Below are 17,084 nucleotides of genomic sequence, written 5' to 3'. Positions count from 1 at the left end.
ACTTGAGGATTGTGGAGAACTAATACAAATCAATATGAAGCTCGGGCTATGGCTCTTGCCATGAGTAATAATGTCCTTTGACCTGGGATTCTAGTGTCTTCTGCCAGTATCCATTAACCAGTAGCAGGTTAACTTGTTAAATTTTAAGTAGGGTAAAATCTCTGGTCACATAATTCTTGACAGGTGTTTCCAGATATTATCCCTCAATCAGGTATGCTAGTGCAGTGTTTCCCACTAGGATGATTTTTGCTTTGTCCATGTACCGCCTGTGCTCTGAGTATTGTGTTCTACTTCATGTCTGTCTTCAAACTGACTCGCTGACTTAGTTTGAATACTTTTTTGAAAAGGAAACTTTATACCATGCTACATCTATACTATCATCATTTGCCTGAAACAGAGTATTCATTAATGCACATTCAAATAAACACATGAATATCACAATGTGATATATTTGGGTGCTATCTAAAATCATTCCCACCCACCACCAGGCCCTCTACTTTAACCCCAAGCTGATTGCATCCACAGGGGTCATGGCTGGGACAGACTATCACAACCAGTGTGTTTAGTTAGTCAATTTTGAGGTCTTATCTTCTTCCCTATAAAAAGTTCTCATCAAGCCCCCTCGTGAAGGAAAAAAGGGAGAAACTAAGGCTAGTGCTCTGACCTGCTCCAGGGACAGTCGTCATCTTCCAGGTAAGTCTATCCAGGACAGCCTGGCCATCAGCTGAGGAGTCTAGTGCCTACTTCAATCCGAAGCAGAGAAACCAAAGTCAGACACACCCTGGAGAGGAGTGTGGCTTGGACGAGCCCTTCTGTATCCTGCCTGAGTAACACCCCTCGGAGCACCCGGGGATTGGATTCATCCTGTCTTATAAAACTGGCAGTGAGCCCCTGGAAGCTTATCTCACTCCAGTCAGAATCCAGCCCGACCAGCATCCATCAGGCTGTTGCGACCTTGAAGAATAGTCTGGAGTCATGAATTGCCCCAAAAAAGAGTATCACAGAGGAAAAATAAAATAACACACAACTGGAAAAGCAATGAGCCATATATATATATACACATACATACATACATATATAGTTATATAGATTTGGATGTAGATATACACACACAGTCTTACATAGCATTCTCACATTTCCAGTTAAGGATGGCAGCATCCCCAAATCTGACTTAACCTCCCTTGAAAATTTACACAGGTCTAGAGGCATCTGTTGAACTGGTGAGGAGGGCCTGCCACCAGTCTTCTGGGAGAGATCACTCACCCTAAGGAAACAGAAGATAAAACCATAATCTTTAGACTCAAAGAGAAGCAATTCTGACTAAAGCATAATGTCTGTTACTCAGACTTGTCTTCTGGTCCAATCCCCAAACTGACACATTGTTGTCAGAGTCTTATGGGGGAAGTTCGGGCCTGTGGTTAAAATTCCCCAAACTGTCAAGATATCTATAAGATATCATGACCCAAGTTGCCCTGCATAACTATCTCTCTAAACTGAAGAAATGGGCATTCTCCCCACTTCTGTAGGTCAGTCTGAGCATTCAGCCAACTGAGGTTCTGAAGAAATATGTTGGGCTTCACTGTTTGAGAATTCCAGAACATCATCAGCAGATAGGTGGGGGCCTGGATGAAGGCCCAGAACTACCCAATACGTATGATAATATGGAGAGGAGAAGAAAGGGAGGTGGGGCAGGCACAGCAGGAAAGGAACATAAAGGGCGCACCCACATAACAGGTACCTGGATTTATTCTTAAGCACAAGTGAGAACTACTTTCTCCATCGTTCTAAATAGCTGATACAAAGCCCTTGGAAGTTGGGATCCTATATGGGCCAGTGGGGAAAAAACCCTGTTAAAATAGAGCTCAAAGTCATTACCTTATTTGGTCCTCACATGATCCCTTAGAGATTATTATCTCTATTTTACGGATGAGAAAACATATAAAATGTATTCTTCTAGCTAAGTGGTCTGGTGGTAACTTGGAATTCACATTTGCTTCTAAAATTCTGTCAACAAATATTAAATGCGCCCAATGCCTTTAGAAATAAATTAAGTGCTGTAGATTACTCCTTTTTTGTCATAAAACTTTTATTACTTTAACAATAATGTGTGTACGTTCTAGGAATAAGGAAAAATACAAATAAGCAGAATAAAAAAATTACTCATAATCCTACCACTGACTACACTTTTTGTCTTTCATCCTTCACACATTTTTTCTGTGTATATATGTAATATACAAATGTATTCTTCCTTTCAAAAATATGATATTCACATATTACTTAGTAACCTTTTTTCATTTTATATCCTGTCAGGAACCTCTTTTTGTACAAATGAGTAAAGCTCTCCTATTAAAAGACAGAGACTTGTATATTGGCTCAAAATATGATAAACAATGAGATGCAGATTAACAAGAGATGCATCTAAAATCACTAATAGCAACAAGTTAAAAGTAGAAAGATGGACAAAGGTATATCAGGAAAATGCAAATCAAAAGAAAGCTATATGACAGTGTTAAGATCAGAAAAAATTAAAATCAAGGCAAACTACATTAGATAGGGGTAAGGATGGCTGCGGTTAACCTTCCAACGCATGACTATAAGTTTGTTTCTTACTCTCCGTATCTCATCTATTTCATTCACTTCTCTAAACATATCTTCCTTGCTTAAATGCCTGTTGTGTATATCTTCTTTAAATTCCTGGAGAGACCGAATCAGCCTTTCTCTAAAAGTTCCTTCTGTTTTTTCCTCCTCCTCTGGCTCCTCTTCCTCCTCTTCCTCCTCTGGCTTTTCCTCAGGCTTTGGCTCTTCCTCAAGCTTTGGTTCACTCTCATTTTCTGGTTTTTCTTCAATGTTTTGACAGGGTTTCATCTTGCGAGTCTCTCTTTCTTCCTTCTTTCCTTTTCTCTTCCTTTCTTTTTTCCTGATTTATTCCTCTTTGAATACAATGACTTCTAGGAAGCAAGGTGACCGTAAGTCAAAGGCTTGGGGAATGGACCAGTGCTCTGGACAGAGGTCTCAGCATTTACTTTCTCTGATTCAGGGCTATCATTAAATTTATCTGCCACTTGGGAGACTTAATCAGCAATCAGGGCTTCCCTGAGCCTGCGGCTCTAACCTCCGCTTTCCACCTCCTTACCTCTCTCTTGTCCCTCCCTCCAGCCTTTTTCAAGGCCCTCCCCAACCATTTCCCCGCACAAGGCAAAACACAAGACCCTCCTAGAACAGAATAGGTCGGGAGAACGCGCGGGGGTGGGGGGAGGAAGAGTGGGGCCCACAACCTCTGTCCTGCCCTCGACCCCTTCCACCCGGGGGTCTTTAAAATTTCCTCTCACCTACCTGTACCTATCCGATCTGTTTCTTCCTTCCCTTTTCTAGCCTTGCGTAGCGCTAGGAACGACAGACCTGAAGACCTGCGGACAAACGGGAAACGGGAAGCGAAGAGGGAGGGTTGGAGAAGGGGGGAGGGTTGGAGAAGGGGGGAGGGTGGGGGAGGGGCGAGCCCTTGGTGGGCCCACCCGCACCATGTACCTTTCTCCTCATTAAGGTATTTGGTTATGAAAACTTTCCCACCTTCTGTCTCTCCCACTCCTCCCCCCCGCCCCACAGTGCAAGCTAGCTCGAATTTCCCATCAGACAGGGAGTAGGAAAAACAGATTATTTCCAAACTACCTTTAAGACTGAAGCGGGGGTTGGGGGGAGGGTAGGTCTTGGGAAAGCGGTCTGAAGTGGCAGAGGATGATTATTTTTAAATTATCACAGGTCTCCTTGCCCTTCTCCCTGGACCCCTAGTCTCTTTCCCAAGGATCATCGTTTCCTGCAGAGTTGGAGGAGGGAGGTGGAGGGATGGTTTTAACCAGGGCTCCCTCTCAAGTCTCTGCCCTAGGCCACTCCCAGCCTAGAAATCCCCAGGCAGCACCTATTTTGACACCAACCTGCAAAATCCGACAAGTTGACTCCTTCTCTTTCCCCCGGCGTCAGGCTCCGCCGTCTGCGCTGCTAAAGGAAACCTGGTACCCAGACGGGAACAAGGACCAGACTAGCAGGACTTCTGCACACGTCGACTCCTGGTCACGTGAGATCTACGTCACCAGTGAGCTCGGGTCCCCAATCTCCACTCCCACCAAAAGCGCGGCAGAAGTGGGCCCGCCTATGCCCCCTCCCCCCGTATACATCTGGCTTGTCATTCTTTGTTGTTGTTGCCTATCCCGGAGGGCAAAATGTTATTCGCCTTTCTCTGACTACTAGGGAGGGGCTGCATCTTTTTTCCGGAGCTACTCAACTTTTCTACTTCTTTTCAGAATTGTCACGTCGGTGCCTTCAGCTCCCAGATTTAAGAACTCCTCCATCCATCGCCCCTCCCCCAGACTCCATTTCATCTGCAGTCTGGTCCCTGGCCCTTGTGAACAGGGTTGGTTTGGCAGCGGGTTGTAAAAAGAAAAGGGGGGGGGAGCCTGGGACAAGAGTGACATTTTAAAATTTTGTTTTCACTTGATTCTTAATATTTGTATATTTTTTAAACAAAAGTAACATTTTTTTAATAGTCGGAAAAGACAAAGACAAAATTACTTTAGTTAAGTGACTTAATACACGTAGAGTCCTGAGAATAGTTCCTGGCCTATTGTAAGTGCTCTAAAAATGCAAGCTATTATTATAATTATATTAGGATTTCATTTGGGGAGAATGATACAAAACTTAAAAAAAAAAAGAAAGTAGTATTTAACTCCAGAGCCCTGACGGTGGTATTTGCCACGAAGCTGTGCCACCTGCAGAATCAAGTGTCAGGTACACATTATGATCCCAAGTTTCCTCATCCGAAAGGGAATGATAACGTACACCTCTTAGAACTGACTTTTGGGAATTCTAAATGATAACCTGGCTCCAAGCTCTTGGCTCATATCATCTTCAACAGATAGTGATTAGCTTTCAGCCTCACTTGAGTCTTTAGTATAAGTCACAAATTTGCCAATAAAAATTACATTGCTCTCAGAGGCAACATTTAAAAAATAACAGGAGGAGACATACATGTATTTTTGTTTTGTGTAAGTTTGGATGCCCCTTTGTGAGGCAGAATAAAGAGCTCAATAGATTATGTAGAAAGAAAAAAACCCTCACCCCATGTTGTTTTATTTCACTTGCTCTTCTGTCACATTTTTCTATCTTCTGGAAAGCATGTGTATTTGAGTACCAGGAAACCCAAGATATAATGGTTTGGGTCTGCCAAACAGAACACTGGTGTGACAGGATATGTTAGTCCCAGTGCCAGACCTAGATTCTGTGACCCTTAGTAAGTTACTCTCCCTGTACTGGCCTTACCTCCAAAACAGGAGAGCACAGGCAAGCTCTCAGAACTTTAGAAAGAAGCTTGTGATTAGTAAAACATTTCAATATATTGCCCATAGGAAAACTGAAACATCCTGAATGGCAACTGCTTTCCTTCGGCTTGTTAAAAATAGTTCCAGAAATCCTTAGAACATCCTGAAAAGGGAAAGATGCTTTACTGCCATCATTTCATTTTATACTCTCAACAACCCAACGGCAAGGAAGATTTTTGCATTTCTATCTTATATAATTCATTTCCATTATATATACATATATATACATTTCCTATACTAAACAAGGAATTTAAGCAATATGGCCAAAGACATTATCTCCTTACACCTGAGCAGAAAAGGCCTCACTCAGCCCGAGGCCCCACTTTTTAGAGGGTCAACAACTGGCCCTTTTCTGGATGCCTTCTTTCCCAGGGGGTGAAGAGTCAGTGGGGCAAGAAGATGTGTTTACTTGGAGCCTTCATTTATTTCCTTCTAGACCGCACTCTAGACACCTAAGACCCTAGAATATCCTGCCCAAAAGACCTGGAGCCCAAATGCAAGACCGGCTTGTGCCTCTTCTCTAAGTGTATCCTGAGAGCGGTGGGCCACATTCCCTATGGATTCACACTAAAGGTAGAATCGATGAGATAGCTGAAAAGGTAGGATGTCCTTCACAAGAGGCTATTTGGAGAAATCTAAAGGAAAGAGTGGATGGCCAGGCCAACAGGGACTAAGAGAAGTCAATGACCATTTAGCCCCAAATAGAGAAAGCTTCGAGCAGGAAAAAAACCAAACAAACCTTGACCTGAGCCTCAGAGGGTGGGCAGGATCTAGATGGAGGTGGGCAGGAAAGAAGAGCAATCAGACTGAACCTAGGCCCTGTGGCCTTACCATCACCCTGGCCTGTGTCATGCTGCCTTGCTGGGTAAAAGTCCACTTGCTCCTCCTTAGGGGAAGTTTAAGTCTATTGCCGGTGGCTATCTTCTGAAAGTAGGTTCGATGTAAGGACTTTCTGACATGTTCTGCACTTACCCCCAAGGATTTTCTCACTTATTTCCAGATCATGGAAACTGAATTGGTCAACCTTTCTGGACAGGACACACTTAAGCAATTGTTCAGTATTTGAAATATGCATTCCCTTGAGCCTGTAAATCCATTCTTAGGTACTCATCCTAGGAAAATACTTCACGGTAGTCACAATGATTTACCACACCAAAGTTCATAGAGCTCTAGGCAATAGCAGATATGCACCCAAGCATGTGTACATGCACATTTACACACGTGTGTGCATATTCTCATGAGCCAAGGATTCTCCCACATAATTTTGATAGGGGTTAAAGAAGGCTAACTTCACGATTCTGTTAAAACAATTCAAACTACACCAATGGTATGTACCATTTAGAAATGGAAAGTAACCATTACATTATATATACATATAAATTAAAAAAGGCAAATTGAAAGTTAAAATATATAGAACGACATTTCTGTCACAACCCACACATATTTATTTTGGGGCATTTAAAATAGGAGCATATAATGAAATTGCACCATAACATACGTAAAGTCCACAAAATTAACTCCTATAAAATTTCAGGTTGTGTTATTGAGAGATGAATGAACGACTGATGTGAGCCTGTTTGGTTAGCTGTGTGCACAACCCAAATCCATCAGGGACTCAGCTGAGTCCCGAGGCCACCTTGTAACAGTTGTTTACTCAGCACTGGTGCTTAAATGTTGTCCTTCCATTTCCTCCTCTCCCCACACCCCATCGCCCACCACATTATATCCAACACCATGTTATCATGGGGTCTTACTGTGTTTCTATATCATAGTAGAAATATGAATGAATATATACTGAACTATTCCCATAGGGTATATTTGAGAAGGAGTATTTAGTATAAAGGCAACTTTTACTGTCTCAATGTTACGTTTATATATTTAAATTTTATCTTTAATAGCCACGTATTAATTAATAATATTCAGAAAAATGAGACAAACCTTTGAAAACATGCAGAAGAAATAAAATCTCTTACAAATATAAGTCAGCCATATGTTTATTGAAATGGAAGTGTTTTATAATATATTGGTATGTGAAAAAGGCAAGTTACAAAATGTAACTTGCAGAGGATCTAATTTTAAAAAGTAATGTGTATGCAGATATTTATATGTATGTATGCATAGAAAATATTATGGAACAATATACACCAAAATATTAAAAGTAGGTATGATTGGTTAGTTAGTGGGCTTGTGGGTGACTTGTATTCTCTTTTTGTATACTTCTTTGTAGATTTTTTTACCTTTTCTCAGTGGGGATGTGTAACTTCTATAATAAAGAATAGTCTGCAAACAGTACAATCTAATTTTATAGCACATATTTCACATACGTACTTCTTCTGTAGTGGAGTAGGATCTGATTTAAGAGCTCCACTACCTTTTAAAGGGTGGGTCCTTGCAATGAAGCTGAATGCTTCACATTTGGTTCCCTTGCCCTATTTGTGACTCGTATGTATTAAAATGAGACTCCTCTTATTGCTCTGACTATGCCTTCTCCAATCTAAGTTTGAGATAGTCAATAAGTAGTATTACTCATACATAGGAAAGGAGGAATCTCTTCCTTAAATTGTACCTGGTGAGAAACCTTTCTTTCTAGGATAATGTTTTGCCAGGAAAAGTAATATTGTTAGCAATAATATAATATTTTAAGCATATTAGAAAATAGTTTTAGTTACCAATTCACCAATTCTTTTCTTTTTTTTTTTTTAAGTAGGCTCCACACCCAGTGTGGAGTCCAGCACGGGGCTTGAACTCACAACCCTGACATCAAGACCTGGGCTGAGATCAAGAGTCAGACACTTAACTGATTGAGCCACCCAGGCGCCCCCCAATTCAATTCTTTTAGAAATACACATGAAGAGGAAAAGAAAGGATTGCATTTCTGGCTCTGCTTGACAAACAGCATTTTTCTATAGTTCCTTGACATTTTTTCAGTGAAAATGCTTTACTTTTGCAAATAAACACAATGAATATTATTTAAAAGCAGGTTATAAAACAATGTGTATAAAATTATCCTGGTTATATTTAAAAATACATATAGAAGGAAAGAAAACCGTCAAGAATCTATACTCAGTTTCATTTATCTGATGACTCTCGAACATATATCTTATCCATTTATTCATTCAACGAATATTAATTAGGTGCTTACTAGGTATTGTCAACCCTAATCCATGTCTCTTCCAGACTTTTCTTCTCAATTATCATCCTTGATTGGATGTGTTAGTGCAATGGAGTTGCATCTGGCTGGATTCCGAAGTCCGCGTATCAAGTGAAATCCCACTGGTCAAATTTACCTTTGAAATATTTAGATCCCTACTTCATAGCATATTAACATAAGCTGCAATGTTAGTGGGGGTGCAAATCATAGCAAAGTACTTAAACTTACCAGTATGTGAGTTTTATAGGAATATGGATTTTTTAAATTTTATGTCTATAATTCTTATATACTTTCCAAATTCTTTGCAGTTTATCTGAATTACACACACAAAGCAATGAAATACATATTTTTAAGATAACTCAAACTTATTATTATTGTACTTCATCATGTTAAAATTAACAGTAATTTAGTCAGTTCCCTGTTGCTTAATATTTAGGTTTCTTCCATGCTTTTTTTTTCCCTATCATAAGCCAAGCCATCACTGAAATCTTTGCACAAAATCATAATTATTCCCTAAGGAAAAATTTCAAAAATTAAAATTGCTAGGTCTAAAAGTTTGAAAAATCTTATGAATTTTAAACGTATATTGCCAAAGGGTCTGCAAGATAATTTAACCAATTTACAAGTGTACTGACAGTCCATGTGAACAACCTCACATAAAACGGATAGTATGGTTTTTTAAAAAAATATTCCTCAGTTTGACAGGTGAATAAGAGTACCCTGAAGTTTTCATTTGTATATTTTGACCACTAGTGACTCTGAATAACTTATACTTGTTCTCCGCATAGATGTCTCCTTTGGTCAGTATCTTTTTGATGTCTTTCCACCAGTTTTCAGGTAGTGATAACTACTGTTATTTTGTTGATTTTCAAGAACATTTTATTACAGATAGCTATTGTTTCAGTTAGTCTCATTGCTTGTAAGGAATAGATACTTAGGTTAGCTCAGCTGAAGCGGGATCCATCGTGAGCATTTATGGGGCAGTAGAGAGCATTATGATGTTAAGGGAATCTGAACCAACAGCCAATTTCTTTCTTTTTTTTTTTTTTAAAGTATTTTGTGTTGTATTTTTTTAAAGATTTTACTTACTTATTTGAGAGAGAGAGAGAAAGTGAGAGAGAGAGAGAGAGAGAGAGAGCATAAGCGGGAGGAGCGGCAGGCAGAGGGAGAGGGAGAAGCAGGCTCCCAGAGGAGCGGGGAGACCGACATGGACTCGACCCCAGGACCCTGGGATCATGACCCAAGCCAAAGGCAGACGCTTCACTGACTGAGCCACCCAGGCGCCCCACCAACAGCCGGTTTCTAATGGACCTCAAGCAGCCGGGACCGGCACACTGGAGTGCTCTGCCATTAACCTGGCTCAGCTGCTTTCTCATTCTTCCTTCCTCTCACATCCCCTTCTCCTCCTATGTCTTGGCTCTATCTCATAGTTTCAGCTTCCTCATCATGTCACCCTGCTCGTGTATTAGGCTTTCTCAGGCTCCTCAGGTACAACCCTTCCCCCACAAAATTTCATGTACCTCACGAGCCCCAAACATGCACAAACTTGCTTAGAATTTCAGGTGGTCCCTAGACTTCCTGGGTTGAGAACACTTGGTCTAGGTTAATTGATACAGTCAGTGAGTGGGCAGGGAGGCTTCTGGGTGGCTCAGCTGGTTAAGCCTCTGACTCTTGATGACTCTTGATTTTGGCTCAGGTGGTGATCTCAGGGTTGTGAGATCAAGTCCTCCATCAGGCTCTGTGCTGGGTGTGGAGCCTGCTTAAAGATTCTCTTTCTCCCTCTCCCTCTGCGCCCCCCCAAAGAAAAGAATTTGATATGGTCAGTGGGTGAGAGTTGCTTAACCACTGGCCTAAGCCTGGTTGAGGGGCCACCATGGTGGGGATGGAATGGCAGGCATCAACCCTCCAGCAAGGCTAGGCTAGAGTTCCCTGCAGGTAAGGAGGCCAGAGGTGAGAGGCCTAGCAGGTTTCATCCTTCTAACAGAACATAACTGAAACAATTATTTATGAATATTAAAAACTCTTGGAAGTGGAGGGGTGCCTGGGTGGCTCAGTCGGTTAAGCATCTGCCTTCAGCTCAGGTCATGATCCCAGGGTCCTGGGATCGAGCCCCGCATTGGGGAGGCTGCTTCTCCCTCTCCCCTTGCTGCTCCCCCTGCTTGTGCTCTCTCTCACTCACTCTGTCTCTCTCAAATAAATAAATAAAATCTTAAAAAGAAAAAAAAACCTCTCAGAAGTGGAAACAATAGATCGATCATTTCTCTAAAACAGGACAGAAGAAAGACACTTAGGCTCTATAGGGATTAATTTACTGAACATGTACAGTGTTGATTTGTTTTTGAAAAATTTAGGCTTAAAATTGCCAAACTAATTAGCCTGTATTTTCAAAAAAAATATTTAGGAAGCATTATTAGAACATTTTCTAATTGACAAATACAAACATGACCAAGTTATGAAGGATTTCTTATTTAACAGAAAATTTTATTTTTTATTGTAAGTTACTTTTCTCCCCAAAGAGTATGTCTTAAACACTGTGAACAATTAGCTCTTAAAAGTTTGCTCTTTCATTTGTAGCTGATGCAAAATATTTTCTATTGGTTATAAGTTAATTTAGTCAAATAACAAGGCACTCCTGCGAAAAGAGAAATCTTGGGATACTCATTCTCTTCCTCACCCAAAATGTAAGTATTGCATTTCTGTAATGTAAAAACAAAGCATTTTAAATTTAAAAAAATGGAACAGGAAAGTACACAGAAGAAAGTTAATGTTCTACTTTCCACTCCCAGCCTCCTTTCCTGATACCTAACTTTATGGCCATTTAGGTGCAAGCAAGGGCCTCAGGAGAAAATAATGACAAGGGTGAGAGGAGACCAGGAGAAGGAACAGGTTAGAGGGCAGGGGAAACAGGAGAAAGGGCTAATTCCATGAGAATTGCAAATGGACAGTAACTCCAAGAGAAAATGCTGCCTCTCGATGATTAGAGAAAGCCAAAGACTATATCTGGCCTCCTGAGGTGCCATGGTGGAAAAAGAGACATTCCAGATCAAGCGTGGTGATAGGAGGAGGAAGGGGTGAAGGGTTCCTGCTGCCCTGCCTGAGACGGGGCGGGCGGGGGGGTGTTGTCATTGGAAGCCTATACTCCACTGTGAGGTGGCTGTCACATGACGGGAGTCTATCTGGGCCCAGGTCCCTTTCTTGCTTTGTATTCTAATGATTCCTGTTGCAGAGGAGGAAAAACTTAAAGTCAAGGAATGAGGGCAGGACAATTGTCCAGGAACGCCCTGGGTTTGTGTTCCGACTTGAGCGGGCTCGGCTAACTCTGGCACCAGGACGGCTGGCAGCTGAAGGAAGAACCACCAAGTGGGTCAGTCTTCGTTCTTGAGGCCCCCTCCTTACCCAAAGTCCACTGTGGGTGGTCCTGGGGGCAAGCAGTATAGGAACATGGATATACGGGTATACTCTGGAAAACTTTCAACTTACACAAGCCCCATTCCCTGTGTCCCATGCCCGTTTGTTGCAAAACATTTAGGTAATAGGGGTGTGGAAACAAATCACAGGAGAAGGCAATAGTGAGACACAGAATGTAAAAGTTCTATTTTAAGTAGTATCCCCTCTTCAACCATTGTGGGTATTTAAAAGACCAGGAGTAGTGGAGGCAGAAGGTGGCTTTGGAGAAAGAGGGAATATAAGGAGTGACAAATTTGGAACTCAAGGGGCTGCGAGGTGAGGGGCGAGTGGCGGGTCTGCAGCGAGCTCGTGGCTGCAGCTGCCAGGGATCCTTCCACTCCGTCCGTTTGCAGGTCTGAGGGTCTGAGGGTCAGGGCTGCACACCTACCAGCGAGAATGCATACGTGAAGGGGGAGACTACAAGCATAGGGTCAGGTCGGTGCGAGGAACAGTGGTGGAGATGGGAACAGACCCTTTCTGGGGCTCCCCTCCGCGTCTTCCCTTTTGGCCCCTGCAGTAGTCCCGGGGAAGGATCTACAGGAAAGATGGTGAGCTTCAGATGAGGGAGGGAAGAGGAGCGAGCCGGGGCGGGCGGTGGGGAGCAGTTACTAGGTGCCCACTAGAGGGCGCAAGAGTCCTCTCGGGTGCGGCAAATAGAATTTTAAAAACCTCCTGGTATTAGAACCTTGAAAGGCACATAGTAGGGCCTCTGTCTTGGGTGCTAATCTTTCCACCAAGCATTCAGTCCTTTCTTTTGGCTTTTGTCTCCTAGGAGAAATGGAGTCTAAAAAAAAAAAAAGCGGACGGGTCAGGGGAGGGACTTCAATATGAAAAATGTCCCCCAGGAAAAAAAGGAAAAGGGAAAAAGGAGGAGAAACAGGGCCCTCCGCAGAATGCAGAGGGAGCTACCCCTATGGGAGGGAATGAAGGCCAAGAGCCTGAAGACAATAATCGAGTTGGGCTCCACTTTCCCTAGATTTTAGAAGATGGGTGCCCGAAGGGCCATATGCACTCCAATGTTCATAGCAGCAATGTCCACAATAGCTAAATCGTGGAAGGAGCCGAGATGCCCTTCAACAGATGACTGGATTAAGAAGTTGTGGTCCATATATACAATGGAATATTACTCAGCTATCAGAAAGAGCGAGTTCTCAACATTTGCTGCAACATGGACGGCACTGGAGGAGATAATGCTAAGTGAAATAAGTCAAGCAGAGAAAGACAACTATCATATGATTTCTCTCATCTATGGAACATAAGAACTAGGATGATCAGTAGGGGAAGAAAGGGATAAAGAAAGGGGGGGTAATCAGAAGGGGGAATGAAACATGAGAGACTATGGACTATGAGAAACAAACTGAGGGCCTCAGAGGGGAGGGGGGTGGGGGAATGGGATAGACCGGTGATGGGTAGTAAGGAGGGCACGTATTGCATGGTGCACTGGGTGTTATACACAACTAATGAATCATCGAGCCTTACATCGGAAACCGGGGATGTACTGTATGGTGACTAACATAATATAATAAAACATCATTAAAAAAAAAAAGAAGATGGGTGCCCAATAGTCTTGTCAATAACGTTAACATGGTAGATGTAGATGTGAATGAAATGGGAATGGTTCACGGAAGGGATGAGAGAGTTAAACTCAGGTAAGCGAAGTTAAGGTATAGTCCACATGGCCTTAATAGGCCATCATCACCACCATGATGAGTTTTTCGTTATGCCTTAAAAACTGAGGTTTTCTCTGGAGTTAATACTTTTCAAGCTTGTTTTTTTTGTTTGTTTGTTTCTTTGCCTTTTCTTGATGTAATTTTTGCTGATTCAATTGCTTCAAAGCTTTTAGTATTGCCAGCTTCTATTTGAAGATTGCATTCTGAGTAAATCGAGTCTTTGTCAGCAGAGGTGTTTCACACAATTGAATAGAAAGATGTTCGATATTTATTTATTTGAGTGTAGGTGACACACAATGTTACATTAGTTTCAGGTGTACAGTTCATTATGTATTTTAAAGTGAAAAAGTTACAAAACAATGTGTGAATTTATTGTTGCTTATTTTTAAATTATGTATTATATATGAACAGAGTCTTAAGTATATCTACTAAACTGGGGCTGTTTATATGTCATACTTATAGATGATTTAAAATTTCTTCTCTTTGATAACTGTACTTTCGCAGAATTTGTACGTATTGCTTGTATCCCTAAATACAATACAAATAGTTAAAGTAATGTGTCAATCAGCTTTTTAAAAGTGCCGTTTAATAAAAACTTGTTGAAAGAATAAAAAAGTGCATTTCAAGTTATTTTTTAGAATTTCTTATTTAGCACTATAGCTCTAGTATTTATTACCATGACATTACCTTAAAGGGTCACCCTTGTCACCTGTGAAAAGGGAATACTATTTGCCTCCCAGAGCTGCTGAGTAGATCAGATGAGGTACTGAATGTGTGAACTGTGCAGGCATGGACCCTACACCACTCCACTGCCTTTTCAGAACTCCAAAACCCAGAGATACTCAGGGAGGGCTGAGAGATATCTAACCTGTGCCCCGGAACAAGTTCAGGCAGCTGAAAAGTGGGTGGCACGCTTCCTTGGATTCTGCCATGTCTTCTAGACTCTACTGTCACCTCTCCTTCATCTTTTTCCTTCTGCTGACAGTGGTTGATGTGTTGGAGTCTTCAAAGTGACAAAACCTCACTGATTTCTATGAGATCACTGTCGCACTTATGAAGGTGGGTACCACACAAATGTGCCTCAGTAATTAATATCTTAGTCAAGGTCTTAGTAAAAATAGACCTTTTCTGTTTTACTTATGAGTCCTCTGCTCTCCAGAGACTCAGACATGATTCCATTTGGATAGAGAGTGCTGTCAACACATGAGTATGAGACTTCATTAATAAAGTGAATGATGAATAAAATAAGATGATAGCTTAACAGTTGGATCCAGTCATTTATTATCTTAATTATAATAAAGACTATGTTGGTTTTCTATATATTTTAGTAGTGGAAATTTCAAGAATAACCTACAGATGGTGACATCATTGGCTTTTTATGCCTCTCATGTTCTTGCCAGAGATGACTTCTGAGCAGATCCACCCACTAGGGCAACAGGCATACATGAAGTATATAAATTACAGAGATTTTCACCTTCTCAGATCAAAACATAGTAACACCCCCAAAACCTGATCTTGTCCCTACATGAAGGAGTTTAAAATATTTTGTAAGATTAAAAAATCCATAAAAATGTTATTGATCACTCCTCTGCAGAATTGTGCCATTCTTAGCAAGTACAGTTTCTTTATCAACCTTATACTCCCGGTGCCTATTGCAATGTTTGACACATTGTAAATGTTGAATAAATGTTCACTGTGTACATTATGACTCTGTGGGGATCCTTGTCCTTGATCCAGTTCTAACTCTTAACTAAAGAACAGCAAGTAAGTAATTTTATTTCTCTAGAGGCAGACTTGCATTTCCTAAGGAGCCTAGTAGGGTCCGGATGGCATGCCAAATTAAAACATGAATAAAATTTAATTTGATTTGCAAATTAAATGTGTCACATAGACTGCCTGCTTTAGGATTTTCTATCTCTCTTGCTAACAATGTCGACTTTGGCACTCCTTCCTATATTCCATGAATTAAACACACTTCTTTTTTTTTTTTTAAGATTTTATTTATTTATTTGACACAGAGAGAGAGCCAGCGAGAGAGGGAACACAAGCAGGAGGAATGGAAGAGGAAGAAGCAGGCTCCCAGAGGAGCAGGGAGCCTGATGCGGGGCTCGATCCCAGGACACTGGGATCATGCCCTGAGCCGAAGACAGATGTTTAACGACTGAGCAACCCAGGCGCCCCCAAACACACTTCTAACTGGGCCCCAAAACATATATTATTATCATGCTCCTCTGAGAGATTCTGATGTGGACTAACACTGGAGAACCACCAGTAGTGCAGTAGAAATACAATTACGTAAGTATTGACTTAGTCCATTTGGGCTGCAATAACAAAAATACCATAGACTGGGTGGTTTAAATAACAGAAAATTATTTCTCATAGGATCGTATGCTGGGAAGTCCAAGATAAGGCCCTGGCAAATTTGGCATCTGGAGAGGGTCCACTTCATGTTTCAAGTCTCCTTGCTTTCCATATCATGTAAAGAGCAAGGGAGCATGCTGGGGCCTCCTTTATAAGGGCACCAATCCCATTCCTGAGAGGTCCACCCTCAGGACCTAATCACTTCCCAAAGGCCCAACCTCTAATTACCATCAAGGTGGGGATTAACTTTCAACTTATTAATTTGGTAGGGGGACACATTAAGTCTATGGTAAGTACAAATATGCCTAGAAAAGGACTGCAAGGAAATACATCAAAATGTCAGAGATCCTAGCAATGCATATATCACATGACCTAAATTGTCTTAGTCTATGTTAGTATCTATTTTTTTAAAAATCATTCAACATTTTTCATATAGGAATACATCATAAAATATAGATGTAGATTTTATGTGATGGTTTTATTTTTTTCTCAGAGAAAGTGCTTCTGAATCAATGGTGTATGTTGCTGATGCCGCAGTCTAATAATCAAGAAAGTTAGGTGCATAAATACATATAGGAGTGTGTAGGAGTGTGCATATACAAATACAACGAGACATAAGTTCACCACTGGTGATATTTGGAATGGATGGGTAATTGAAGGCAAAATTTTTGTTTTTGTGTACTTCAATGTCAGGGATTTATATTTTATTTTATTGTACAGTTCCAATCTTATTGCAATTAAATCAATTCTGACTATACGTCATCCCATTAATGTGGAATATGCAGAAAATAATGGTAATAATAACAATATTCATAATGCAGAAAAAGCATTTGACAAAGTACAACATCCATTCATGAAGTAACCCTCAACAAAGTAGGTTTAAAGGGAACATAAAAAGGCCATATCTGAAAAACCCACAGCTAATATCATCCTCAATGGGCAAAAACTGAGAGCTTTTCCTCTACCGTCAGGAACAAGACAGGGATGTCCACTCTCACTGCTATTCTTTTTAACATAGTACTGGAAGTCCTAGCCACAGCAATCAGACAACAAAAAGAAATAAAAGGTATCCAAATCAGCAAGGAA

The 17,084-nt window shown here is 41.1% G+C and overlaps 1 protein-coding gene across 2 annotated transcripts; it reads right to left on the bottom strand.

Annotated features, from left to right (window-relative positions):
* Window positions 1-1,118: 1,118 nt before the first annotated feature.
* Window positions 1,119-4,061, bottom strand: TCEAL9 (transcription elongation factor A like 9). 2 transcript variants are annotated; one of them, XM_026489482.4, is made up of 3 exons: window positions 3,930-4,061; window positions 3,334-3,407; window positions 1,119-2,948 (listed from the first exon to the last, which is right to left on the bottom strand). In XM_026489482.4, exon 3 carries the CDS (start codon window positions 2,863-2,865, stop codon window positions 2,542-2,544), a length of 324 nt encoding a protein of 107 aa, XP_026345267.2. In that variant the 5' UTR covers window positions 2,866-2,948; window positions 3,334-3,407; window positions 3,930-4,061; the 3' UTR covers window positions 1,119-2,541. The 2 variants fall into 2 exon arrangements, with proteins under 2 accessions (XP_026345267.2, XP_057170924.1); XM_057314941.1 differs by having other exon boundaries at window positions 1,119-2,945.
* Window positions 4,062-17,084: the final 13,023 nt, after the last annotated feature.

Source organism: Ursus arctos, chromosome X, assembly GCF_023065955.2.
Source record: "Ursus arctos isolate Adak ecotype North America chromosome X, UrsArc2.0, whole genome shotgun sequence".
NCBI classification, from domain to species: Eukaryota; Metazoa; Chordata; class Mammalia; order Carnivora; family Ursidae; genus Ursus; species Ursus arctos.
This window is presented reverse-complemented; position numbering and strand designations above follow the sequence as displayed.

What these genes read in the sequence shown, in the direction of transcription:
- TCEAL9 (XM_026489482.4), bottom strand. Translation starts at nt 2,865, where the DNA reads ATGAAACCCTGTCAAAACATTGAAGAAAAACCAGAAAATGAGAGTGAA.